This window comes from Erpetoichthys calabaricus, chromosome 9 (genome assembly GCF_900747795.2).
Source record: "Erpetoichthys calabaricus chromosome 9, fErpCal1.3, whole genome shotgun sequence".
Taxonomy (NCBI): Eukaryota; Metazoa; Chordata; class Cladistia; order Polypteriformes; family Polypteridae; genus Erpetoichthys; species Erpetoichthys calabaricus.
Genome location: NC_041402.2, coordinates 88,530,341 through 88,558,107, shown reverse-complemented (window position 1 = coordinate 88,558,107; position 27,767 = coordinate 88,530,341). Strand labels below are relative to the sequence as shown.

Sequence of the window (27,767 nt, the reverse complement as noted above, 5' to 3'; positions counted from 1 at the left end):
GATCCATCCATCCATCCATCCATCCAACTATAGAAACCGTCTGTCTACAAAGACCACTCACTATGACTCAGTGGGCACAATATATATTCATCCATCCATCCTTTCATAGAAGCTCAATCTAAGCATATGTCAGTCTTCTAGAGGGTTGTATAGGAGATACTTTAATCTTTTCAAATGACAGATTTCTGGTGATAGGTGTTAGCCTGAAAGTCTTGTCATGCTAAAAAAACTAAAAGGCATATTTTGCTTAATTAGAAAGTGTAGCTTTTGATTTCTATAGGTAAATAAACTTGAACTTGTGATAATGATTCTGAGACATTTCTATCTTCTGAGAAACTCAAAAGTGGTTTAGCACTGTATGCTAGCAAAGATTAAAATAAATAAGCCTTTTATTAGACTTTTTTCAAAAAGAATTTTCTCTCAGTTGTTGCTTGTTGCAAAAACTGAGCTTTCTCTCAGTTCAGCTGTTGCTTTTCTGTCACTTTTGTAAAGAACTCGGCTCAGTCACTGCTACAGGCACTTTCCATGGAGCTTTTAATATCACTATCGCAATGAACATATTGTAAGGAGTTCTCTCCCCAGCAAAAAAAAATATTCTTTTCATTTAGGACTGAGGATATATAATTCATAACTAAGGAACTGAAAGCTATGGAAAACTGTAATATGCATCTCTGCTGTTGCTAACTGGACTGAATGAAGACTGCGTATAATTCTTTGTATTGCTTATATTTGCAGCTAAAGGTTTTGATGCAAATAAATATAATTTTTAAGTGAAAGCTTAAAGTCAGTGTCTGCTTGTCTTATTGCTATTAGCATAACCAAGGAGCTAGATTGTCCATTCCTTGCCTATATGCGGTCTTTAAAGGGCACAAGAGGACACTCGTGTGCATCCTTTTTTGGTGGTAAAGCTTGATTGACGTAAAGGTCTGAAAATAAAGACTCTACCAATCAGCCAATGGCTTGCCAATAGAGGTTCCTAGGGTTGAATATGTGAGGTGCTGCCATATGGACAGTGAGAAAGGTAAGAAATTACAGATAACAGTTTTAGGATTTTCTTCCTGTTCCCCATTAAGAAAAGAACCGAAGAGGTTAGGTGGTACATTTTGTATTAGGTGCATGTCAAAGGTGGTCTGATAATACAATAAAACAGGATATATATGCATCATACTATAATATTACCTCTAAGTCTAGAATAGCCATCAACGGATGGAAAGATTCTGTCATCATATTAGAAGGCCCAGCAAAGACTCTTTGGGAGATAGAAAAATGGAAAAGCTTTGATGCTTTGTTGTCAGTGTAATGTCTCTCTGTTTCTCCATTGTACATTTTATTTTTTGGATTTAAACAAACCATTCTTTTTGTTTCTTTATTTTCTTTAGCAGTGTGGTTCTATGATAGCGCTACCCCTATAGGATGTTACAGCTATAATAAACAAGAACAAAAAATATTTTTTTTTTTTATCCAGCTCAATGTTCTCTGCTTTGTTATTGATAGCAAACAAATCAATATAGGAAGACAGGTCCTTTTACTTCAGCAAGAGGTACCAAGGGTCACACTGACTGAGTGGAATGAAAAAGTACTTACACACTGGAGATTCATTTTGGTTTTCCTCATCAGAGTCAGCAAAGACCTCAGCCAGCTCCTGGTCGGACATGTCAGTCAGCTCCGTGAGGTCAAGCAGGTCAAAGTGCACCTCCAGTGAAGAAACGCTGCTCAGGGGCTCTGGGGACAACAAGCATTAATTAAAAATCAGATCAAGAGACAAATCAGTCACTGCCTGGCCAGCAATTCAGATTTATTAAATTAAAGTTTAGCTTTTTCTCTATACTGTATTCTCAGTAGGGAGAATTATCTAACACAATTAGTATAACTTGAAGGAAAAGCTAAGCAACTAAAGATTTTTTTAAATTCATGGTGCTATTATAACAGTTTAAAAACATATCTAATATAATAACTGATGAAAGACCTACCAAAATTAAAATCTTGTTGTTATTCTCAGTCTAAAGAGATATTCATTTTAGGGGTATGAATAAAATAACAGTTAAATGTTTAACCAATTTGAAGTTAAAAACCTCTTAAGGAAGAAAAAGAATTACCTAAGCCCCACTCTTTCCTTACCCTTACCACCAATCACAATACACTTTATCAAGAAACCAGAATTTAAATAGAACCTCATTGTCTAATTGCAGGTCGATTCTATAAATCACTTTTGCACATCTGAATTAAATCAAGCATAATAACATAATGACCTTTGAGAGACCCAGGTAAAACAGGTTTTGGGTCCCTTTCATGCTGGTCCTCATTTTGTGCTCTGTGATGACATGCACTATCAGAATTTTTTAATACAGTAAGTGCTCTCACACTGGCAGTTGCACCCTGAGTTGACAGATGTGTGAGTTTTCCACCAAATTGGGCAAGTCTGAAAAAAGTTCCATGGGCAGTGGCAGCTGGTGAAAAAAGTTGGGCGGGGGCGTAGATTTTGGGGGAACAGACTTAAGCAGCACTTATCTATCATACAGTGCCTTTAATATCTATCTATCTATCTATCTATCTATCTATCTATCTATCTATCTATCTATCTATCTATCTATTTTATAGTGCGTTTCACATCTATATATTTTTTATATAGTGCCTTTCACATCTATCTATCTATCTGGTCATTCCACATGCTCTGGTGGTCCTTATGTGTGAATGTACCAGACCCATAGGACAAATCCAGGCTAAAATGTACTTCCACCATGCTGCCCAATCTGATGCCAACTTTCTCATTTCTGCTGTGCTCCAAAACTTCAGTCCATGACATCAGCAGTCCCCTTATTCTTCCCATAACTTGCCCAATAGATGTGGAATGGAACAGGTGCACCTGCCACCCAAATTTTACACTACACCTGTCTCCAAATTGCCAAATCCTCTACCAACTTGCTCAGTTCCCCATTCATGCCAAAACCCAACCCATAATGTCGGTACCCCCAAATCTGTAATCATCCAATAACGTGGACTTCAGTGTATCCTATAACACATCCATAATATAAGTCCAATCCAAAGCTTAGTCTGCCTCCGCTAATACCGTGCCCAGTCCTTAGCCATTTCCTGTGTTTTCCATAAATCTACATGATACAATCAGTAATCATCTGATTTTTCCTCAAGTTTTGCATCCCAGTTTATCATTTTCCATACACACAGAGTCATTCTCACTCTAATATTATTCTACACTTGCTGCCAGTCTGCCCAGTCCTATGCAAGTTTGCCAGGCTTACTTGACCTGGACACAAATTCACATTGTAAGATCCACAGGCCCCCACACCTTAACATAACTCACCCCTCATGCTATTGTCTAGATGACTGCAGCTACTTTCATGCCTTTTGCATTTTTCAGAAAGATGTTTTCGATCTTGTACCCCTGTCATTGTCCACAATGCTTCAATACAGACACTTTGAAATATTAAACAGGGAAAGCAAAGTTAGCCAGCTTCATTTGTCATAACAAGAGATGGAAAAAGTCAGTGTGCCAGCTTGTCCTCGATCAAAGCTGCTGCTGAATTTTTAAGTCGGGTCAGTCTCGTCCATGCTCGTTTCCCTTATTTTTTTCTTGAAGTGAATGATTTATGAAGGGGTATTTCTTTAAAGAAATAAGTTAATTTTCTTTGATTTGTGAAGTTCTGCTTCAAGTTGTCAACTCCTAAGTCGCACTCGCTCATCTGTAGTTACGTAACATTAAAAGCAGATGTGAACTGTGAACCATTGATGTCAACATAACATAGTGCATCAATGCTTGTTCAGTCACATTAGATTAAAAAAACCTGAAACAATACTAATTCGCTGCCAATAAACATGGAATCAACCAATTAAAGGGGAGTGTCAGGTCAACTGATTGCCAAAAGATCAAGGACTTCTCATTTGGCCAGCATCATTTGCTCCTGAAATCTAGGTATTCACATAGAATTTTTTTCACACAAAAATTAAACAAATACAAGTCAGAACCAATTTTTAAATGGCTGTTGACATGCGCTGACACCAAGCATGTTGTGCAAATAAATTAATTTCATGATTATTTCACATTACCTAACTAATATATGTAAGTATAGTTTTTAAAATATCGGCAGCCCCCCGCTAACAAACCACCACTGTCCATGGGTAAAAATATTGATTAGGTAGGGTGCTGTGTTTTGGGCTTCTTAGAAATTCTATGTTGTACAGTTATACGTTGCAGGAAGCAATAATCTTAGCCAACCAGTTCTGGCATTTACTGATCAGAAATGCACATTGTTTAGGAGGTATTTTAGTTGATTAATCTTTACAGAATGTTTAAGTTCATTGAAATGTTTCCTCAGAATTGTAGACATGTCACCTCATTTGCACTATTTGTAAAGAAATAACCAACTGCAAAAGTTCTGTTACATTTTTCTTCATCTTGCCTAACCTGAACCACTTGGAGCTCAAATAAGATCACTGAGAAGAGGGATTAACAACTCCAGTTGCCTCACCGTCTGATTATCTCTCTCTTCTTAGGAAGAAAGTTGAAATCCAGGACATCAGATCTAAGGAATTTGAACTCCACTCAAGAAAGGCAAGATGACCCATGGAGGACCAGTCCTTCTTTCTAGACCCATTTGAACACAACTGTAAAAGGTATGATGTATAATCCGTCATGTAAGGTGCCCTGAACATGAAACCTGCAAAAGTAGGAGTTAAGAATTAGCTCCTCATGAGGAATCTGAGAAGATTCTTCGAGTATGGTAGAAGGCAGGCAACCTGGAAGATACAGGGGTATTCTGACTAGTTACTTTGTGTCTAGTAATGCCAGTAGTAATAAAGGTGTTCTAAAAATGAATTTAAATATTTTCCTTGCATTTACACTACAGAAAACACCGTTAAGTATACTGTACAACAAATTAAAATCCTAATGCTACTATGCATGTGTATGTTAGTAGACAACAAACATAAATGGAAAGTAATAGAAACAGGCATCTTGTGAAAAGTCTATGTCTTAAAATAGACTGCAGAGCTATGAACACATATGTCTAGTCCTGCTGCTGCCATAAAGATCATTAAATGTTTAAAAGGGTTAGAATGACAGGAGCTCATAGTGCCCAGTAAATCTCTCATGTAAGCCCTTGCCTCTAGGCATGGTCAGCAGCAAATAAAAAAGGAAAGGATAATAATTATTAGAAAAGCAAGCTATGAATTCAGAAGGCAGCTGAGAGAAAGCACACTTCCATGCTAAATTATTATGTTTTATAAGAGTTTGACTTATATAATATTTTATTACAAAAAAATAAAAAAACAACTGTCACATAACAATTGCCAGGCAGTACTGACTACCATATGTGAAACGTTTAGACAATTAGGTGAGCAGGCTATTCCTGGAAATTGTATGCAGACTTAACTGACTGATTGTAAGTTTGAGCCATATGCTGAAGCATCCAGTGTGGTGGCCTTTAGTTCCATTAAATTTTATTTATATGTTATATTCACTATAGGGCATACATGTTAAATAACACCACCTTAGGCAAGGCACATATTTGCTGCCCACCTGATTTTTATCCTTCCTAGGTATCATGGCATAGTTTTATTTATGTGAATTTCCCATTGGGATTAATAAAGTATCTATCTATCTATCTATCTATCTATCTATCTATCTATCTATCTATCTATCTATCTATCTATCTATCTATCTATCTATCTATCTATCTATCTATCTATCTATCTATCTATCTATCTATCTATCTATTTCACATAAAATACAGTAACATCCTTTATCCAGACCTGAGAGGGACACATTCCTCAGGTGATTGAGGACTGTCAGAAGGGGTGAGGCTACCTGGAAAAGTTGACCATAAAAGCAGCTTCTGAGAGCATGGAAAAGGAAAACAGCAATTAAAAAAAACACTTACTGAAGACCACATCTTGATTGCTATAATCCATTGGCCTTTATGAGTGGATGCTGGTGAGCCTTGGGTAGGACCATGAATTTAGATTGGCTCATGAAGATGGGGAAAGCATGGTAGCAGATCCTACCATTTACTGCATGCATTGGCTTGGAATGAAGTAGCTGAGACCATGTAGAGCTGCAAGACATATGAGTAGTGTTGCAGAGTGGATAAAGATGTGGGCAGTCTGTTCGACCAATTGTGCTTTTAAGGGTCTGCTACCATCAACATTGCCACAGTGCTAAGTCCATTCAACCCCGGCTGGGTCGCCTGAGCAAGGGTGTATGATGTTGTGAGACCGGAAATGCCGGATGACCTCAGGATACATCACTGATGATGCATTCCAGTGCACCCAGATGATGTTTCTTCTATAGTCAGAGCCTGGCATAGCCAGTGACTCCTAGGAACAGTCTAGGTGACAACCAAGAATAGTTTGGTGACTACTGGAAAGTCAGTTGACAGCACGGAAAAAAGCAACAGGGACAGTATGGGCTAGCACCCCAACCTGTGTCTTCCGTGAGGAAGAACCCCAACAAGCTACGGAAAGCCCTAAAGACAGATACCCCCAGGAGATACATACATCAGATACGGCAAGAGCTTCAAACCCTCAAGAAGCAGTACAAGACAGCTGCTGATGAGGAAAAGTGGGCATTGACAGAACTGCAGAAAATCCTGCGGAAGAAGGTGATGACCCTTCGCAGAGCAGAGTGGCAAAGGAGGTGGGGAAGAGAGAGAGTGAGTAGGTGGACAGCCTTTATTGCCAATCCCTTTGGTTTTACGATAAGCGCATTGGGCGTCTTGAGTGTTCATCGGAGGAAGTGAAGTGCTTCCTCCAGGACACATTGAGCGATCCTAGGACAGATCAAGATCTCGATGCCAATAAAGCTCTCATCAACCCTGCCCTCCCAATAACTGCGTTCAAGCTGGGTGAGCCAAGTCTGAAGGTGGTTGAGGAGGTCATCAAGGCAGCCCAATCAGCTTCCAATCCAGGCCCGAGCGGTGTACCCTACCTTCTACTCCAGCACCTATGGAAGATCTTGAAGGTGATTTGGCGAAGAGGGAAAGTCGCTAACCAGTGGAGGTGGGCTGAGGGAGTTTGGGTCCCTAAAGAAGAGAATTTCAGGAACATCGACCAGTTCCAAATGATCTCCCTGCTGAGTGTAGAAGGAAAGGTGTTTTTCAGCATCATATTCCAAAGACTGACAGAGTTCCTCCTCAAGAATAACTACATCAACCCCTCTGTCCAGAAGGGGGGGATTCCTGGAGTCCCCGGCTGCCTGGAGAACACAGGTGAGGTAACTCAGCTTATCATATGAGAGAGGCCCATGAGAACAGAGGCGACCTTGCTGTGTTGTGGATGGACCTGGCCAATGCCTATGGGTCTGTACCACACAAGCTGGTTGAGTTTGCATTACATCACCACCATGTTCCCAGGAAAATCAAGGATCTGATCCTGGATTACTATAACAACTTCAGGTCCTGGATTACTATAACAACTTCAGCATAAGGGTCACTTCTGGGTCAGAAATATCAGACTGGCTTCGGCTTGGCAAGAGAATAATAACAGGTTGCACCATCTCCATTATTCTTTTTGCCCTTGCCATGACTATGGTGGTCAAGTCAGCCGAGGTAGAATGCAGAGGGCCCCTGACTAAGTCGGGTGTACGACAGCCCCCGATAAGAGCCTATATGGATGATCTAACCATCATGACAACACTGGCACCAGGGAGCAGGTGGATCCTACAAGGACTTGAGAGACTCATCACATGGGCAAGGATGAGTTTTAAGCCTTCCAAGTCAAGGTCCATGGTGCTAAAGAAGGGGAAGGTGACTGATAAGTACCGATTTGCTATCGCGGGAACAGTCATCCCATCCATCACAGAGCAGCCAGTCAAGAGTTTGGGGAAAGTCTTTGACTCAAGTCTGAAAGCTCAGCTGAGATTCAGAAATCCACCCAGGAGCTTGGGAAGTGGCTCACTAAGGTTAATAGGTCTGGCCTGCCTGGTAGGTTTAAAGCCTGGATCTATCAGCACTCAATCCTGCCCCGAGTCCTATGGCCTCTACTGGTATATGCAGTCCCGTTTTCAACAGTTGAGTCCCTTGAAAAGAAAATCAGCAGCTTTCTTCAGAGGTGGCTGGGACTTCCATGCAGCCTCACCAGCGCAGCACTGTATGGGACAAGTAACATCCTCCAGGTATCATTTAGCGGCCTCACTGAAGAATTCATGGTGGTATGCGCCAGAGAAGCCCTACCGTACAGAGACTCCAAGGATTGTAAGGTGTCAGCAGCTGGCATTGAGGTGAGGACAGGCAGGAAATGGAGAACGGAGAAGGCTGTGGAGGTGGCAGAGTCACTCCTGAGACTGAAGGCTCTTGTAGGCACCGTGGCAACAGGTAGAGCAGGTCTGGGCTACTTCCCAAAGACCCAGATCAGCAAGGCCCAGGGCAAGGAGAGAATCCAACTACTCCAGGAAGAGGTCCGAGCAGGGGTGGAGGAAGAGAGAGTGAGCAGGGCAGTAGGACTCTGGCAACAGGGTGCGTGGACAAGGTGGGAGAGTACTCTCCAGCGAAGGATCACTTGGTCAGACATCATGCAGGGAAATTTCTTTCGTGTCCGGTTTCTGGTGCAGGCAGTCTACAATGCCCTGCCAAGCCTAGCAAGCCTCCATGTCTGGGGAAAGAGCGAGACACCATCCTGTCCACTTTGTTCAGGAAGAGGCTGTCTAGAACATCTACTCAGCAGCTGCCCTAAGGCTCTGGAAGATGGCCGCTACCAAGTGGCGCCATGACAAGGTGCTCAAGGCAGTTGCTGAAAGCTTGGCTGCAGCCATCAACACAAGCAAATTCCTCCACGGCTCAAAGAAGGCAGTTACCTTCATTAAAGTGGGAGAGCAATTCCAGGCAAAGGCAGTAATAACAGGCCTCTTCCACACAGCCTCTGACTGGCAGCTAAAGCAGCTAAAGTTCCCGCAGCAAAATGTAACAACATCACTCCAGCCAGACACGATCATTACCTCTGAGGCCTCAAAACAGCTGACCATGCTGCAACTGACAGTGACCTGGGAAGAGTGTATCTAGGAAGCTAGCAAGAGGAAACGCACCAAGTACCAGGAGCTGGTGGAGGAGTGCAGGGACAGAGGCTGAAGGGTACTCTACGAGCCCAAAGAAATTGGCTGCAGAGGTTTTGCAGGACGCTCACTCTGCAGAGTCCTCACATGGCTGGGCATAACAGGAGCGGCAAAAAAGAGGGCCATTAAATCCACAAGTGAAGCCGCAGAGAAAGCCTCAAGGTGGCTTTGGATAAAGAGGGCTGATCCGTGGATCACTACTGGGATGCAAGTTGGGGATTGATTAACCCCGGCTGGGTCGCCTGAGCAAGGCTTTATGATGTTGCATGCCTGGAGACCTCAGGATACATCACTGATGATGCATCTCAGTGCATCCAGGTGATGTTTCTTATATAGTCTGGGTCTCCTGCACCATCTAGGTTGTTGCAATACATTTTGTGACACAATTTTCATGATAAAATACTCCTATGATACAGTGTTTGTCCTAGAAATACTAGGCAAAAAATTTAAAAAAATATTCTTTTTTTGGAAAAAATGTGAAAAAATTAAAAAGATTAGCTTTATAATAATAAACAGAAAATACTATCAATCAAGTCTGAATTGGCATAAGCTGCGCTAATTTGGGGTGTTCATAAGAGATGTAATGGTTTACTCCTTGAGGTTGAAGTACAGTACGTAATAAACAAGCATAGGTGCATCAAATATTTAAAATATTAAAATGTGCTTCAATATAAATGTATAAAGTCTAAATATTCTCAATTATAAAAGAAATTGTCTTTTTCTCCTTCTATTACAGGCCCTTAGAGAGAAAGATCCTATTAAAAGATCAAAAATCAAAAACTACAACATACTTTAATCACTGACCTTGAAAGAGTATAAAATGATACCCCATATGTTTATGGTTGAAATTTATCATTTGTAAACTTATAAGTTTGGCTGAATAATATTATCATATTCATGATCAGCAGCTTCAATGTAACATAAAACAACACCCCGCAGGGCTGTATTACCGATTCCGATTTTTGTTGAAATTTTGTGAAAAGGAGTACGTTTGACTCCTCGTATCCCATTAGGGGGTGTATCCCTTTGGTTGGTTGATGTGGCATGTACAACTTCAAATCCTTCTGATCACTTTTGCTGAAGACACCTATTAGTTTACTCTTTATCATAAGGGTTTCATTTTTTTTACAAAATAATGGTTCAAAAATGGCCTAAAAGTAATGGCTTTTCAGATGTAGTGGGCACCCAAAAATAGGGTGCAACCCTAAATAGCTCAACATCTTGCATACCTAGACATCAAGAGGTGGGGTTTTCTCATTCCAGTGAGTCAGGAGGTACAGGACAAAAACACAGAAGTGTTTCAAAATATTCATAAGTAATTCTTAAGAACACGAAAATGTATAATGCAAAAACGAATGTGAAACATAACCTGGATGCTTCACTCACCCTGCACAGTTTTCTAAATACCTTGGCAATTCCTTAACTCTGTCCTGTAAGCTAAAAATCACCTGCCATTTTAAACATGCATGATGCAATCTTAAGAGACATTGAACAGACATTGTACAGTGTATGTGATAGTTTAATAATATTCCAAAAATTCACACAATTATACAAAATGACAACCAGTATATACACGATACAGATATGCAAAATTCAGGAAAATGAACGAACACCAGTATCATGTGCTGATATGTAGCTTTGAAATGTGTGTGCATCATTTTGATTCACAGACTAAACACCCATGGAAAGGCTGTACAAATGACATGTGAAATTTAAAACTTTTAAAATTAAAATATTTATTAGTTATTAAAAACAGTATATAAATAAGGTACATGTAACTTTTAACCCTCATACGTAACTGTCATTTGTGATATTATTATTTCATAATGTAAAAATACAAATATAATGTTACATGAAAATGCTGCCCTTGCTATAATGCTGTCCGAGGCAGTCGTCTCGTCGCTTTATCCCACGTTTTGGCCCTGATACTCTGGCTTTCCTGTTATAACTCCAAGAATACTGCACATTTGATTAAATGGCAATTTTAAATTGTCTCGATGTGGATATGAGTGTAGGTGTGTGCATTATTGGGCTCTGCAGTTTTCTGGTACCTGGCTCAAGGTTGTTTCCTGCTTTGTGCATAGTATTGCTGGGATTGGCTACAGCTCTCCATGATCATTGAATTGAATTAAATAGCTTAAATGCTTTGTTACATTCAGTTCAAGTACAAGGTTGTGGGGTGCTTGAGATAAATGTTTTATGATTGGAAGCTTTTTAAATATAAGTAGATGTATTAATTAAACTGTATTAAATAGACTGATTGGTTAAAGTATGGTGTAGGTGCCAAGAAGCTGAATGTTATGGTTTAATACTTGTTTCTAATACCCTTTGTTAGTCTAAGTGATTCATTTAGGCTACTTGGACTACAGTTAGTAGATTATTTTTTAAGTGTTTAAAAAGTCACATTCTGTCTGCATGTTCTCTGAGCATCTTCATTGCTTTTCACTATTATCCTTCATTCAAAAGGCATGCGTGTTTGGTTAGGTTGGTGACTCTAAATCAGTATAATGCTAAATAAATGTGCCTTACTGTGAAAACATGCTCAGAGTGGCATTCTGCCATGAAAACATGGATGCAAAAATAGATGGATAAGCATATTATATTTGTGATGATGACTGCTTTAAAACCATTGTATATATAAAATAGATAGATAGATAAATAATACACTGAGAGAATCTGTCTACTCCTATCTATACCTATACATATATTGTCTCTTTTTTCCTCCGTGATGCGTTGACATCGTGCACCAGAAGGCATGAGCTTATTCAGTGCGAGCAGAAACACGCAGTTGGCCGGTTGCTTGTGCTATAACAAGCTTGACCAGGCAGCAATCAACTCACATGTACTGTGCAAGGCATGTACGGGGTCCACAGAGAAAAGAAGAGTGTTCATGGCTCACCTTGTAGAGGAACTTCGTCGTCACTTCTTACTAGAAAAGGCGATTGAAAAAGAAAAGGAGGATGCAACATCGACAAGCTTCTGTTCCAAGACAGCCGCATTCACCAGGAAAGTAAACTGAGTCAGTGTCAGGTGCCCTTTCAATGTAATAGGAAGCAAAGCATAGAGAGAAGTGTGTACATTAGAACAGGTACACATGTCATAAATGTAGGAAGGACGGTCCTTGTGTGTGTGTGAACTGTTAACATTTGAATTTGATGATTGCATATAGTGCGGAACTGACCTCTGTACTATTCTTTCCTCTGTATGTCCTGGAGTACAAAAGAAACACCACTATGCACCAAAATGTGGAGACTGGCAAGATTGGGGGGAAAAAAAAAACACGTGGTCACTGATTACAACTGCAAGATGTTATGTGAATGAACATGAATAATATGAATAATGTTGCATCCGTGCCACAATGTTTTCCGAAATGTACTATACAGGTCATAAAATCAGTTATTCCAAATATCATATATACCTACAGTACTGTGCAAAAGTTTTAGGCAGGTGTGAAAAATGCTGTAAACACAGAATGCTTTCAGAAATATAAATAATGATTGTTTATTGTTGTTAATTTACAAAATGCAAAGTGAGCGAACAAAAGAAAAATCTAAATCAAATCAATATTTAGTGTTACTACCTTTTGCCTTCAAACCAGCATCAATTCTTATAGGTACACTTGCACAAAGTCAGGGATTTTGTAGGATTATAGTCAGGTGTATGATCAACCAATTATACCAAACAGGTGCTAATGATCAGTTTCATGTCATGGCAAGATTGAGCACAGCAACAAGACAGAAGGTCTCTCCCAGACAAAGATTTCAAAGCAGACTGGGGTTTCAAGATGTACTGTTCAAGCCCTTTTGAAGAAGCACAAAGAAGCGGGCAATGTTGAGGGTCGTAGACGCAGTGGTCAGCCAAGGAAACTTAGTGCAGCAGATGAAAGACACATCAAGCGTATTACCCTTCGAAATCGGAAGATGTCCAGCAGTGCCATCAGCTCAGAACTGGCAGAAACCAGTGGGACCCAGGTACACCCATCTACTGTCCGGAGAAGTCTGGCCAGAAGTGGGCATCATGGAAGAGTTGCAGCCAAAAAGCCATACCTCTGACGTGGAAACAAGGCCAAGCGACTCAAGTATGCACGAAAACATAGGAACTGGGGTGCAGAAAAATGGCAGCAGGTGCTCTGGACTGATGAGTCAAAATTTTAAATATTTGGCTGTAGCAGAAGGCAGTTTGTTCGTCAAAGGGCTGGAGAGCGGTACAATAATAAGTGTCTGCAGGCAACAGTGAAGCATGGTGGAGGTTCCTTGAACGTTTGGGGCTGCATTTCCGCAAATGGAGTTGGAGATTTTGTCAGGATTAATGGTGTTCTCAATGCTGAGAAATACAGGCAGATACTTATCCATCATGCAATACCATATGGGAGGCGTATGATTTGCCCCAAATTTACCGTATTCTGCAGCAGGACAATGACCCCAAACATACAGCCAAAGTCATTAAGAACTATCTTCAGCATAAAGAAGAACAAGAAGTCCTGGAAATGATGGTATGGCCCCCACAGAGCCCTGATCTCAACATCATCGAGTGTGTCTGGGATTACATGAAGAGACAGAAAGATGTGAGGAAGCCTACATCCACAGAAGATCTGTGGTTAGTTCTCCAAGATGTTTGGAACAACCTACCAGCCGAGTTCCTTCAAAAACTGTGTGCAAGTGTACCTAGAAGAATTGATGCTGTTTTGAAGGCAAAGGGTGGTCACACCAAATATTGATTTGATTTAGATTTCTCTTTTGTTCATTCACTGCATTTTGTTTATTGATGAAAATAAATGATTAACACTTCCATTTTTGAAAGCATTCTTTGTTTAGAGCATTTTTTCACACCTGCCTAAAACTTTTGCACAATACTGTATGTCTCTGTGTTTTTTGTTTTTTTTTTTTGTCAGTGTGGCTTTGACATCATGGACCATAAGGTGCATACTAATTCATCGTGAGCAGGAACACTCAATAAAACTGAATAAAAAAAAAAAATCAAGTGACAGTGAGATACGAATAAAGCAGATTTAGCAGCATTTGTGTGTCAGCTTTTATCCATCCAGATCAGAGAATGTCCAGTTCCATTGTCTCAAAACACCACTCACATCTACAGTTATTCCCAGTTTCAAATAAAACCTAACAGCATCAGATCCCTATGGGGGTGGTAGTATATATCGTGATAGTGACTGAGAGAATAAAAGTGAAAAAAAAACACTAACTTTTACAAGTCCTATAAATGTACAGTGGCTGTTACAGACACAAATCAAATGTATGTTTTTATTGTATAATATTAACCATAAGAGCAGCTCACTAATCAAAATGGTAAATATACGAGACAGTCAGGATCGAACCAGGGGACTCTTGATTACAAGTCAGCAATTCTTACTGCTGCCTGCGCCACAAAAACTGTTGTATTATCTTTGAACCTTTTGTGAAACTGTTTATCTGATCTTTGGACTTCAGGCTTCACACATTATATAGTTTATGCCTACATTTTGTCATTTATTACTAAAATATGAAAAACGTTTCTGTTTTAACAATGTGTTTACACAGATTATTATAGAAACGGAACACACATGAAATGCATGTGTTCCAAATAACAATCTGTTATTTCCACTCTAAAACTCCAGCACTTCACTCCCAGATAATCAACGCATGAACTGGGAGAACTTTGTGCCCGTTCTGCGGCGGTGGGGGGATGGAATAGTTGGCTGCTTACTGCTTATATTGATCATCACATTTACAAGACAAAAGACACTGACGGTGAGGTTGCGAAGGGATTTAAGGTTGGCCGGATTTACAAGTTTTTTCGTAGGCTTTGGTAATTCTAGTGTTAAGCTCTCAAAATCATCATAGAGTAACACCTACAGCAGAACTATACTTAGTCTGGTCCTAGAGGGTAATTTTTTGCTTTTGTTTTTTATGGCAATTAGTCGATCCCAAATCACATATTTTAAGCTATTAAGTAAGTGTCAGCCACCCTGAAGGATTATACTCTGTTTATTTGATTTGCCTTCTACTAGCTGTGTGGTTATGCAACTCTTCCATAGACACATGCTGTCAAGTAATAAGGTCCCAGCAGATGAGCAGCTTGCCATATTTTCCTTCTGCCTATCTGCTTGTAAAAAGTAAAAATATTAAGAGGCTTTTTAAAAAGTGAACACATTCCAATAATGTGTCTAAACATCTTTATGAAGTTCTTTGCCTCATTATTTTCACAGATAAAGCTCTAGGCATTATGTCTTCTGAATTGTGCTGAGGGAGTTCTGCCTGCTTTGCCAATGTTTCTTATGTACTTTCATCCATTCTGCATCTTATTGGAACATATGTTGTAGTGCAGAATGTTCAGTCGCAACTATCACCAGCCCTTCACTTCTATTTCAGACTTTAGTCTCACACCAACAGAGGTGTCAGTGCAACATTGGATTTAAAGACAGAAAGAAAAAAGGGCTTTAAAGCTGCCATGTGAAGAACAACATTAGAGAAAATGGGGGGAGGTGGAGTGTTAGGGATAGGTTACAAGGATTTGTCTCCATGATGATATTTTGATTATGCTTTTAATACTGTATTTATTTATTGAGAATATAAAGTCTCAGGAATTTTGGCATCAAAAACAGCTGAATAGATCCTTCACTTCAAACACATCTAAAGAAAATCTCCACTGTGTTAAAAAGAGCCTGAAATCATTACAGCATTACATTTGTTTAACTGCAAAGATTTTCTGTCAGTGTCTGTCATCTCCCCTTTATGTGTCATTAATTCCCTTCCCCCTATCGTCTCTTACATTCGTGAACTGGGTGACTGGATTATTTTAACAGGAGTAAGACACCCAATGCTAGTTTCAGTGAACCCTGGACCCAGTTCATCTCAGTCCGTGCAAATGTTGCTGTTGAAATGTAGTTGAGGTCCAGTATATGGGGTTTTTTGCAATTTGTATATACTATATATTTACAGCAGATAATGAATTTTGACCTCTTGACCAAAAAGGCAAAAAAGCTTCCTCTTTATAGCATGAGCACTAGAATGAACTAAGTTAGAGTAGCTGTTTCTTTGTTAATGGATGGAATCAGGAGAAAAGTATTGAGTGCTTGTGCCTTCGTTTCATATGCAATTCATCAATAAATAAACCAATCACTTTATAAATCATCTGTCTATTTACTTACTACACATCGTGATTGGTATCAATACAAAATAGTAAACAAAGAAAATAGCATGACTTCTGTAGAAATTTCCCCTATGGTGTCACATTCAAGTATAAGGAATAACAATCTGCTCTGATTTATTTTTGTGAAGTATGAGGTAAGCGTGACAACCTCAAATTCCAGTACAACTATCCTGTCTATAAACTGATTTATTTTAGTCTAAACTAAAAGGGTAAGCTGATAATATTCATGCAAAAATGCAAGGACCAACCCTTGGAAGGGTGCCAGTCCATTTTAGAATTCAAAAATCTTTATTAGTAATTATGTTTTAAAATATAGTGATACACATACCTACTTGGCAAATCATCCATGAAAATGAAGTTCTGAAGCAAGCAGACACTCATATTTGAAAGCAGTGCTCTGCTGTCGGATTTCATTGAAATGGAGAGGACCCATTCAATAGCACTAAATCCTTTGAGCCCAATCACATCCGGTACGCTAGACTGCAAACCGCTGCCTCATACACATTTCAAAATGCTAAGCTGAAAGCTAGCTATTTATGGAAAACCCTGAGAGTGACATTTTGGGGAATTAAGCCAAGCAGCCAAGAAAATACTTGTCAATCAAACTTACTCGAACATGCAAAGTACTTCCATTACAATCAAAGCCATTTCTCTGACTTGAATTATGGGTCTCTTTAATTTAATGTGAAAACCAAGCCCAGTTGTAATGGCAAAATAAGCTAAAGGTTGCAAGTTAATTAAATCCATATAACAACATCATTTGAAATGTATGTGTGGAATTAAAGAGTCTGTTCAAATGATTTATCACAGAATCTCATCATCTGTTTTTCAAGTTCTCATTTACTGCATTTGAATCACAGCTCTTATTATTTGAAATTTGTTTCATACTGAGGAAACTGTATCAAAGGATTCTACTCTGGATTAAGTGTAACTAACACACCTTTATTTCCTTTGGCTATAATGTGTTCTAGCTTTTGCAATTACTCTGTTTTGTTGTTAAACATGTTTCCACTTTTAATGCTAATGTAGGACACGATATAAAATAAAACCATGTTAATCACATTTATATTATATGTATGATGTGGTCTGTGAAAATATATTTCAGTGTAAGTGCCTTGAGGAGAGGGACAATAAAACTATAGTTAATGCTGTGGCCTCACAGAATAATTTGAACATTGGAAAAATCTAGAGGAGAACAGGTCATTGAACCTAACAAGGCTTGCCAATTCTTGTCCCCTAAAAAAAGTATTTTGTAGAGTTTTGTAAGTTCCAAAACAACCACGCTGTACCACAATAAGTGGTAATTTTTTCCATGTGTCTATGGCTCTCTGTGTAAAGAAAGCTTTTCTAAATTTTGTGCGTTATTTACCCTTAACAAGATTCCATCTGTTTCCCTGTTTTCTTGTTAAATGAACTTTATTTAAAGTAATTTGTTGCTTAAACTGAAAAGGTTTGGTTTCCATCTGTCTTTCTTCATAGTTCAAAACTCACAGTTCTGGAATAGGCCTAGTCATTTTTGTCTTGAGTTTCTTTACTGCTGCTATGTCTTTTTTTGTACTATGGAGAGAAATGTTGCACACGCTACTCCTCGGTAGTAAGTTATACAAATTAAGCATAACCTCTCTTAATTTACATACACTACACATCCATGATACTGTATATAATCTAACACCCTATTAGCCTTTTTTGATTTCTTCTGTATGCTTCCAGAATGTAGATGAGTCCACCATGACTCTTAGGTTCTTTTCATAAGGTGTACAGTAATCCCTCCTCCATTGCGGGGGTTGCGTTCCAGAGCCACCCGCGAAATAAGAAAATCCGCGAAGTAGAAACCATATGTTTATATGGTTATTTTTATATTGTCATGCTTGGGTCACAGATTTGCGCAGAAACACAGGAGGTTGTAGAGAGACAGGAACATTATTCAAACACTGCAAACAAACATTTGTCTCTTTTTCAAAAGTTTAAACTGTGCTCCATGACAAGACAGAGATGACAGTTCTGTCTCACAATTAAAAGAATGCAAACATATCTTCCTCTTCAAAGGAGTGTGCGTCAGGAGCACAGACTGTCAGAAAGACAGAGGAAAGCAAACAAATCAATAGGGCTGTTTGGCTTTTAAGTATGCGAAGCACCGCCGGTACAAAGCTGTTGAAGGCAGCAGCTCACACCCCCTCCGTCAGGAGCAGGGAGAGAGAGAGAGAGACAGAGACAGAGACAGAGACAGAGACAGAGACAGAGAAAAACAAACAGTCAAAAATCAATACGTGCCCTTCGAGCTTTTAAGTATGCAAAGCACCGTGCAGCATGTCGCTTCAGGAAGCAGCTGCACAGAAGATAGCAACGTGAAGATAATCTTTCAGCATTTTTAGACGAGCGTCCCATATCGTCTAGGTGTGTGAACAGCCCCCCCTGCTCACACCCCCTACGTCAGGATCAGAGAAAGTCAGCGCAAGAGAGAGAGAGAGAAAAGTAAGTTGGGTAGCTTCTCAGCCATCTGCCAATAGCGTCCCTTGTATGAAATCAACTGGGCAAACCAACTGAGGAAGCATGTACCAGAAATTAAAAGACCCATTGTCCTCAGAAATCCGCGAACCAGCAAAAAATCCGCGATATATATTTAAATATGCTTACATATAAAATCCGCGATAGAGTGAAGCCGCGAAAGGCAAAGCGCGATATAGCGAGGGATCACTGTACTTTCAAGTTTCAGACCTCCCATTGTCCATAACACATGTAACATTTTTTCTCCCTATATCATAATACCTTATATTAATTAACATTAAATTTAATCTGCCACAAATCTGTCCAGCTCCCTCTATAATGATTCGATCGATTTAAGATTATTATCCATTCCACCTAGTTTGGTATCATCTGCAAACTTAACCAGTAACGCCATGGTGCCCTCTTCAGTTGTGAGAAGCAGATCATGGAATTTTGCATAGTTTCTGCGCCACCACAAGCGTTACCTGGTAGGTAACCACCCACACAATTCAGGTCGGGACTCAGACTACAAATGCAATGAATGTAATTACTCCAGACCTACAGACTATCAAATAAATGAACAACACGCCATGGCACAGCGTAAAGGGGCTTCGTTTCTGATGCTGACATCCGAGGTTCGATCCCCGAGAGGGGAGCAGTAGAGTGTGTACGCCTGATGAGCCCAAACGAGGGTGAAACATGTGTCACGTACTCTTTACATTATTTGACAGTAAACTATGCAACATATATATATATATATATATATATATATATATATATATATATATATATATATATATATATATATATATATATATATATCATATGTATATGCCTGATCACTTTTAGGAAGTCCCAGTTATAATTATAGCCTAGACACTGTGTCTGTGGAGTTTACATGCTTTCAACATAACTTTATTGAGTTCTCCCATTTTTAATCCCACATTCCAAACAACCACACCTCAGACACAATTACATCAATTAAATTCCCAGATTCAAAATTTATTAAACAAAATCCCTTTTTCATCTCTCTCAATAACCAACACTCCTCCTTCCCTTTCATTTCCTTCTACAGGCAAGCCTTGTCCTCCTCTACCTGACTCCAACTCCCCAAGTGGACGGAGGCACCCCCTATATGCCGGAACCTAGAATACTTCTGGTGTCAGTGATGAAGCACTCCATAGTCAAATGTAAGCCCTGGAAAGTAGGGACAGCACTCTCCTGCAGCTCCCCCTGCTGACAGTCATGAAGCCCAGCAGGGCTGCCCCATGGGACTGCAACTTACAGCATGCCAAGCAGGCACATGAATGGGCATACTGGCTCAGGAATGCTGCCACTCAGTATGTCAGGAGAGCATGCTCTCATGAGGGACTGTATCCCCCTGTCCATCAACTACATTGGCCTTCCTGCCAGGTAATGGTATGTGGTTTATCTTGGCCAGGATGTCAGTCCATCCCTGCCATCCACCATAATGTTTAAGTATTGGCATGTGAATGGACCCAGAGATAGTTAGGCAGTCAAGGGTACTTTTCCAAAATAAATCTAATGCTGCCAGGATAGGCTCTAGCTGAAACTAAACCACTAAGTTTTAGGCAGTAGACAAGTGGATGGATGAATAGACGAATAGCTGTGGTTTCACCAAGGCTTACATTTTCATTAAATATCTCAGTGTTCCAAGCACTTATTTACATTAATCCTGTCATCTTTTTTGTTTTTTATTTTTTTTGTAATTAATTATACATTTGCTGTCACAAAGTAAATGATTTATTGAAATCTGTGAATGTCTCAATACGTTATTTATCATTTTTACAGAAACTGCATACTATGTACTATTATCAGCAATATGCTGACTGGAGAAGGCTGGAGTTCATCTATAAAAAAATAGCAACATTATCCTTAGCCACTCAGTTTTGAATTATAGGAATAAAATTCTCATGCTGTGCAATATAATACTGTGACTGAAGCTGCTGCCTCATAGGTCTGAGAGAGTGGATGGAATCACTGCCTGTATGGAGTTAACAGTCTAAGGTACTGGTCCAGTAAATGAGATAAAGACAGATGGCTGGACCCAATACCTTTATGAATTTTCCTCCCAAATTCAAATCAGAAGCAGGTTAGCATATTTTGTGACTCTAAACTTGCATATTTAGCTTGTGAGAAAATGTGTGAATGTCTGAATTGGTTTACCTACAACCAACTGCTGCCTAATTCAGAATTTGTATATGCTTACTAATAGCTAATGCTACTGGAATAGGCTCCAGCCCCTAAATTAGACAGGTTTAGGTGGGTACACATTGTGTGAAATAATGTTTCTGTTAATTTAAAATATAAACAACAATTGTACCTTAATCACAGTCATATGGTAAAACTTTTTTGTTAACATAAAAAAGTGCCAGTAACAGAAAAGAACTTAATATGGTACACCAATCTAACCAGTTTCAACTTGCTTATCCGGCTTGTTTTTTTTGCATATTTTAAATTAGATTTTATAATTATTACATTAATGATAGTGTTTTATTATGTAGTAGCTTATATTATATTTATCTACTAGTTGTATTATCAAGTTTTGCCTGGAAAATTTTGTAAGACAATGGCGTCAGTTATCATTGGGTGTATTGGAAGTACTATGTAGCTAAGCTACTTTTCTGCATAAGTTATCTGTGTTTTTTTCATCTTTTTTGTATTTATCAAGGGCTGATGTTATTTATCTACAGTGTGGTTTAGTAGTCAAGGCAATGGACCTAGTACTTCAAACCCTGAGAATTTGGGTTCAAATTCTGCTATTGTGTGACCATGAGTAAGTAATTTCACCTGCCTGTGCTCCAATTGGAAAAACATAAAAAAAAAATTATAACCAATTGTATCTTAAATGTTGTAAGTCACCTTTGATAAAGGCATCAGTCAAATAACAAGTAATAATATTATGAGATCACTGGAGCGACAGACTCTTGACATGCTAGACACATGACTATAACATTCCTGCATTACATCAATGACTTCTTTTTTCTGCATTTTTAGTGACTTGGCTTTTGTTTATGGTCATTGAAAAATACATTTTTACAGGAAAGTATATTATTATGAATTGAAATGGGCAGGGTAGATCTACTATGAAACTGATGAAGCATAAGCTTCAGGATCTCTAATCTTGGAGGGGCCCCCAGGAGTGATTTTAGTCCAAATTGCTTCTAATAGTATGAGAAGGTTTTTTTTTAAAATAATATTAATAATATACTGTAATTCAATAAAAAATAATAGTTAAAATAAAAACAAAAAGGTTATTAAAATATCAAAAAACTAAAGTTTGTGGTGATCTTTCATAGAACAGTCCCACTGAAGACGATAACAGTGGTTACTCAGACCTCATTGCTGGTTGCAAAAGAGTCTCCCGTAACAGTCCAAACTTCAGGTCCCCAAAAATGTAGGTTTATCACTGGAAATAGGTAATCAGTAGGAATAATATGAGATTTGAGTATATGTTATTAACATTATTAGATTTTTACAATTTTCATTTCCTTATGCCATTCACTCAAGTACAGAATTTCTTTTTTGTGTGTTTGTCCCTTGTATGTAGTTCCCCTTTAAAGTCTGCTGAATGTATATGCAAAGCTGTGCTTGAGGTAGATATACATATGTGTCAGAACCCTATGTATTACACTGATGTATTAACATGAAGAGTAAAAAGCTGGGGGAAAGTAGCTTCAAGCATTGCAACACAATTTCTGTGGCTTCCTTATTTGAAATTCAACCATCACTATCTAAGATCGATGCTGGGGTATTATGTAACTTAAGTGCCGCAATCAAAGAACTGAGTCCTCCCTTAAGGTTTTAAACATCTCGATTGAAGAGAGGGCATGGGAGAGTCAGTCACCCATGCAATTTTCAGTGCTGCATCTGGGGCTGGAGGTCGATGGAGTAGAACAGATAACCAAGAACAGTGCTTGTTAACCATTGAGTTTTGCAACTACCTTGAGCTTTGCCAAACTTTCTCTTTCCATTTCACAACATTATCAAATCTCATTTTTCCTGTCCAGGGCACTGCCCTTTCTGCAGTCATCTCTCCACCTTATTGGTTAGTGGTGCTATTTGTGTGCCTGTCAATTGCTTTGGCTACTATTCTGAAATGTTACTGATTAAATCCTGCCATATTTTAAAAATGTTTAGATCAGATCTTCTAAGTGAAAATTTGATTTTTTTTTTCAGATTTCAAATAGTATAGGACAGGGATGAGCAATGTCGGCCCTGGAGAGCCGCAGTGGCTACAGGTTTTCATTCCAACCCAATTGCTTAATTATAAGCCAATCCTTTCCAATCTCAGACCTTATTTAATTTTATGCCTTGTTTGTCTGCAATGTAAGGTTGTTATATCATAGATTTTTTCTTTTCCAAGGATATCATCAAAATGATTTGAAGCTTGTCACATTTTCTATTAAGTGTTTTAATAAATCAAACAGCGCATGATGAACGCACAGAGATGTAAATCGAAACAAGCTAGATGGTGAACTGCTGACTGCTTTGTCATTTACAAGTTATTGCTAATAAGGAGCCATTAAAACAGTGAATGCAACTGTTTAAGATTGAAATAAGCAATTAAGGGTGGGGAACCTTAACAAATGGGACCACTAAAATGAAGCATTAAAATGTCACTTAAGCAATAAGTGCTTCATCAGCAATAATTGATTTCTCATTAAGAAATTGGGTTGGAAGAAAAACCTGCAGCCACTGTGGCTCTCCAGGACCGACATTGCCCAACCCTGGTATAGGGCATCAGTTACCCATTGACTTAATAGTGGTGGGGTTGGGATCCTTCCTGTTGAGCAAGTTATGTCTACATGCTAGTAATGAGGTAAAGGCAAAACAAATTACAGTTTGTTTGCCCTTCTCTGCTTTTAGTCCATCTGGGAGTATACCAAACACAACTGTTAATGGATTAGGAGTGATTGTGACATCAAGGCACTCTGAGGGGCATTCAAAGGTTTTTGCCCAAAATGTTGTTAATTTGGCACACACCCAGAACTTGTAGCTCAATGTGGCAGGAGCTAGATTGCAATGTTGACAGGTTGAATCTTGCTCTGGGTATATGTTTGACAATTATAAACGAGATAAATGCGCTAAATAAAAGTTTTCAAGTTGAATAACCCAATGCTTTGCGCATATGGAGCTAGAGTGTATTCTATGCATGGTTGCCTTCCTCTCCTTTTCTGAAATATTAAGTGAAAAGCACTTTGAAAGGAAGGGACTTTTAAATGTTTTTATATGTTATAGAAATGCTATTTGAGTCTTCAAGACTGATCAATATTTTTGGAATAGAAATAGGTAGGAGGTGAGGAAAATTGGGCAGGTTCAGTTTAGCAAGGTTTCTAATTTGAAAGTAGTGGAAAAATTTTGTTGATGAGAAGTAACATTTGAAGCGTAATTGTTCATTGGATGCAAATCATTTATCTATATACAATTCCCTAAGTGTTTTAATCTCTGACATTTTCCAAACATTATATACTGTGTAGGTTTGACAGAGTGGAAAAAGGTGGTTGTCATGTAGAAATGCAAAAGATAAAAACTTCTCTGTCTTAAAGTGCTTCCTACATTACTTCCATATTCTGAGTGATTGAAGGGCAATTGGATTATTAGTGTGGAATGTTTTTGAGTATAACATGGGAAGCGGTAATAGTAAGTGTGTGGTGTTACAGCAAGGTATGTTGTGCTGTACTGATTAAAGGTAAAAACCTGACAAACCTTAAAGTTCACATAAATAGCCATCACAAATTAGCTTACAACCTGTTTCTAAGCAAATTAAAAGAAAGGCTGAAAAGCACAAACAAATCAGCATACATGCAAGTTCAGGTCCACATAATACAAGACAGAAAACATTAATATTATGTTTGCTGAGGACAGCGATTTGGGGAGCAAACTCTACTGAACACCAAACATTCAAAGAAGAACAAGTAGACCTGTTTATTGAAACCGACATGTCTACAAGGCTATTTGACATACTGTCATTTAGAAAATGTGTTTATTCGCTTGACCCCAAATTAATATGCCATGTGCTACACGAATAAATATACCCATCGCACATAAAATTTATAACTGCAATGTAGTATATCAAAGAAATGGTCAAACAAGGTGGAGGAAAAAAAAAAACAGTGGTTCCCAAACTTTTCTATGCTCCGCACCCCTAGCAAATATTTGATTTATGTTCACACCCCTGACAAAAGTAATATCAAATTTGAAGATGAAGAAGTCAAATTTCTAATTTTTGAACTACATACAGTACTGCAGTCTCTCTGTCAACCCCCACACAAAGCCAGACTGCCTAACTGCCAAGCTTTACCTTAACATATGGTTTGGGGGGCAGGTGTGAAGATGTTCTATCCCCCCATTGGTCTGAAGTATGGCTGTTTGGAACTGGCTTGTATCAGAAGCCTTTAGTATGATGTCCTTTTGGCTCTAGGTGTTGGACAGAAAACCTATAAATTTCTCACTCCCTCACTCTCTCTCTCTCTTACCAAACTAATGAAAGACCATCTCACACCATGAACTGAAAGAACAACACAATGAAGAGCACAGCTCGGCAGCCATACTGAGACAGGCATGTGGCCTGTTCTGTAGAAAGCTGACCACAAAGGATGCCTCAACTAGAGACATTTTTAAGTAACTAACAAGTCTGTGTGCCGCCTGAAACTACACATCAACATTTATAAGGTTGTATTGTTGCCAATATTCAAATGTACTTTGCATATTGTTATTATTTATGAATATTACAAATAATACATTGTTTAAATTGTAACTTAATTCTTCCTTGTCTTTTACTACACCTAATTGCCTGAGGTTATAGATGTAGAAGGGAAGGTGGGGAGAAGTTATATACTATAATACCTTATAAACAGTGGTAAGACTGTGAGATTTGCGGCATTCTGACAAAGGCTACATATTAATAATACAATAGGGGAAAGTAGAGCAATATATTACTCTGCCAAGACAAAACACGAGGTATCCTGCGAAGTATCAAGTACTATGAGGAAATGACACATGATCAACGGTTTGAGGGATTGCAGAGCCCCTGAAGCTAACGGTGCCTGTGCATTGCTAAACAATGAAACATGGTCAACAAGCTTTGTGCCCTGATAGCACCTGCACTGCAGTTCAAAAACAGATGCTCCACACAGTTTAAATTGCTGCTCTACTGTCAGGACTGCCAGCAGGAGAGATGGGGTGAGTGTAAGCAGCCAGTGGTTCAACCATTTCAGTCCACCTTGTCTTCCCCTAGCAAAAATAGCAATTAATCCTTGAAATCAGAGGCATTTCATGATAAAGGGTTGCACAGAAATCAATGTTAGAACTACCATTCTCTTCAGTTCATTGTTAGGTCCATTTTATTCATCTTTACGAACATTCTGCTTGCAACAATTAACCCATGAGAATGTACATTTCTGAGGCTCGTTCTCAGGTGACAATTCTCATGCAAAGCTTGTATCATAGAACAGGAGCACTAACTAATAAATAACCTATAAGTGATGGCACACTGCAAGACACCAGTTGTACCATGCAATGCATATCTCTCAATTTTGTTGAATTGTGATTCAGCCTTCTTCCTTGACGCAGCCGTGAATTGCATTGTCACCCCCACAGGGTGTGAGTTTTACATAGGTGTTTGTTTAAATAGAATAATATATGTCATTTTTTATAAACTATTTGAATATTGGAGGGTTGTAATTTTATTAACTATAAATTGTTATGGTAAGTAAATAATGTAAACACTTATAAAAAATTTTAATGTATACAGTATGGTAAAAATATATGTAGTTCTGAAATAATTTAATGGACTTTATGAAAGAAAAGAGAAATGCACAAATTATTTTTTAGTCTCAAACATATTGGAATATCCTGCGGTAGGTTGGCACCCTGCCCAGGATTGGTTCCTGCCTTGTGCCCTGTGTTGGCTGGGACTGGCTCCAGCAGACCCCCGTGACCCTGTGTTTGGATTCAGCGGGTTGGAAAATGGATGGATGAATATTGGAATATCTGTAAATGGTTTAAATCATGAGACTAAATATAAAAGGGAAAAACATGCACATACCAGAACAAATATTTTTTTTCAGAAAACTAAAAATGGTAACATAGATCCTTGGTATTTTTGCTAATTGGATATTGTTTTTCTAGAACCACATAGGAACTTACTGGTCCAATAACTCTTGGCTTGCCAATGTGCACAGGCCACTCTTGATCTTTTTATTTGAGTTACTTGTATTGACCAAGACAGGGGAACACAATCACACCATATCAGCACAACAAGGTGAAGCTGCATACTGTAGCCATTTCAGCAAATACCACAGACTTTCAGAAATACAATTTATTAGCTATAAAAATAATTAGCTTAAACAAATAAAATCAGCCATGGCCATCTGAAAATGCTCTACTTAAAATATCTGGAGAAAGCTTGGTAGGGTGTTTTTACTTGCACACACCTGTTCAGTTCTGGCATGCCAGAGTGGCTGTGTATTCTAAACTTAGCCCTGTGGTGTTGGATCTTGTGTGTGCCTCTGCCTTACAAGTGTTTGTTGAATGCATTTTCCCAGCTTGTGGACAATTGTCATCTGGATTGTGAAACTGAATGACCACTTCTCTGGAACACCAACTTTTTTTTGAAAATGAACAGGAAGATGACTCACAGAACACCAACAATTAGGCTTTAGTGTTTTGTGTTAATGTTATGGTGGGACTTTATTAAAATAAATTGTGCACATGGAGAAAGGTGTATGTATTTGTTGTTTGCTTTATACAAATTATATTTGGTTTGATATTTTGCAGTTAGTTCTGCACAAATTATTACAAAATATAAGCATCTTTTAAAATAGCTCATATTCAGTATCAGTATTTATTTATGTTTGGTTTTAACAGGACATACCTATAGGCATCTATTGACATTTAGCAAATATTATTTTCAAACCTATTAAGTCTGCACTTCTTTCATTGTGATGCCAAATTAACTTTTGTAAAATTGCTTTCCATATACTGTAATCACTGAAACTAAAACTAAAATAATATGTTTAAAAATATAATAAAAATGTCTTTGTGGAGTTTAACA

The 27,767-nt window shown here is 38.6% G+C and overlaps 1 protein-coding gene across 1 annotated transcript in view; it reads right to left on the bottom strand.

The window, feature by feature from the left end:
* Positions 1–27,767, bottom strand: part of dbndd1 (dysbindin domain containing 1) — a 119,744-nt gene that overhangs the window by 45,541 nt on the left and 46,436 nt on the right. Inside the window, exon 3 of the mRNA XM_028809846.2 lies at positions 1,585–1,722. Within this exon, the coding sequence (XP_028665679.1) occupies positions 1,585–1,722 (138 nt within the window). The remainder of the gene's footprint in view (positions 1–1,584; positions 1,723–27,767) is intronic.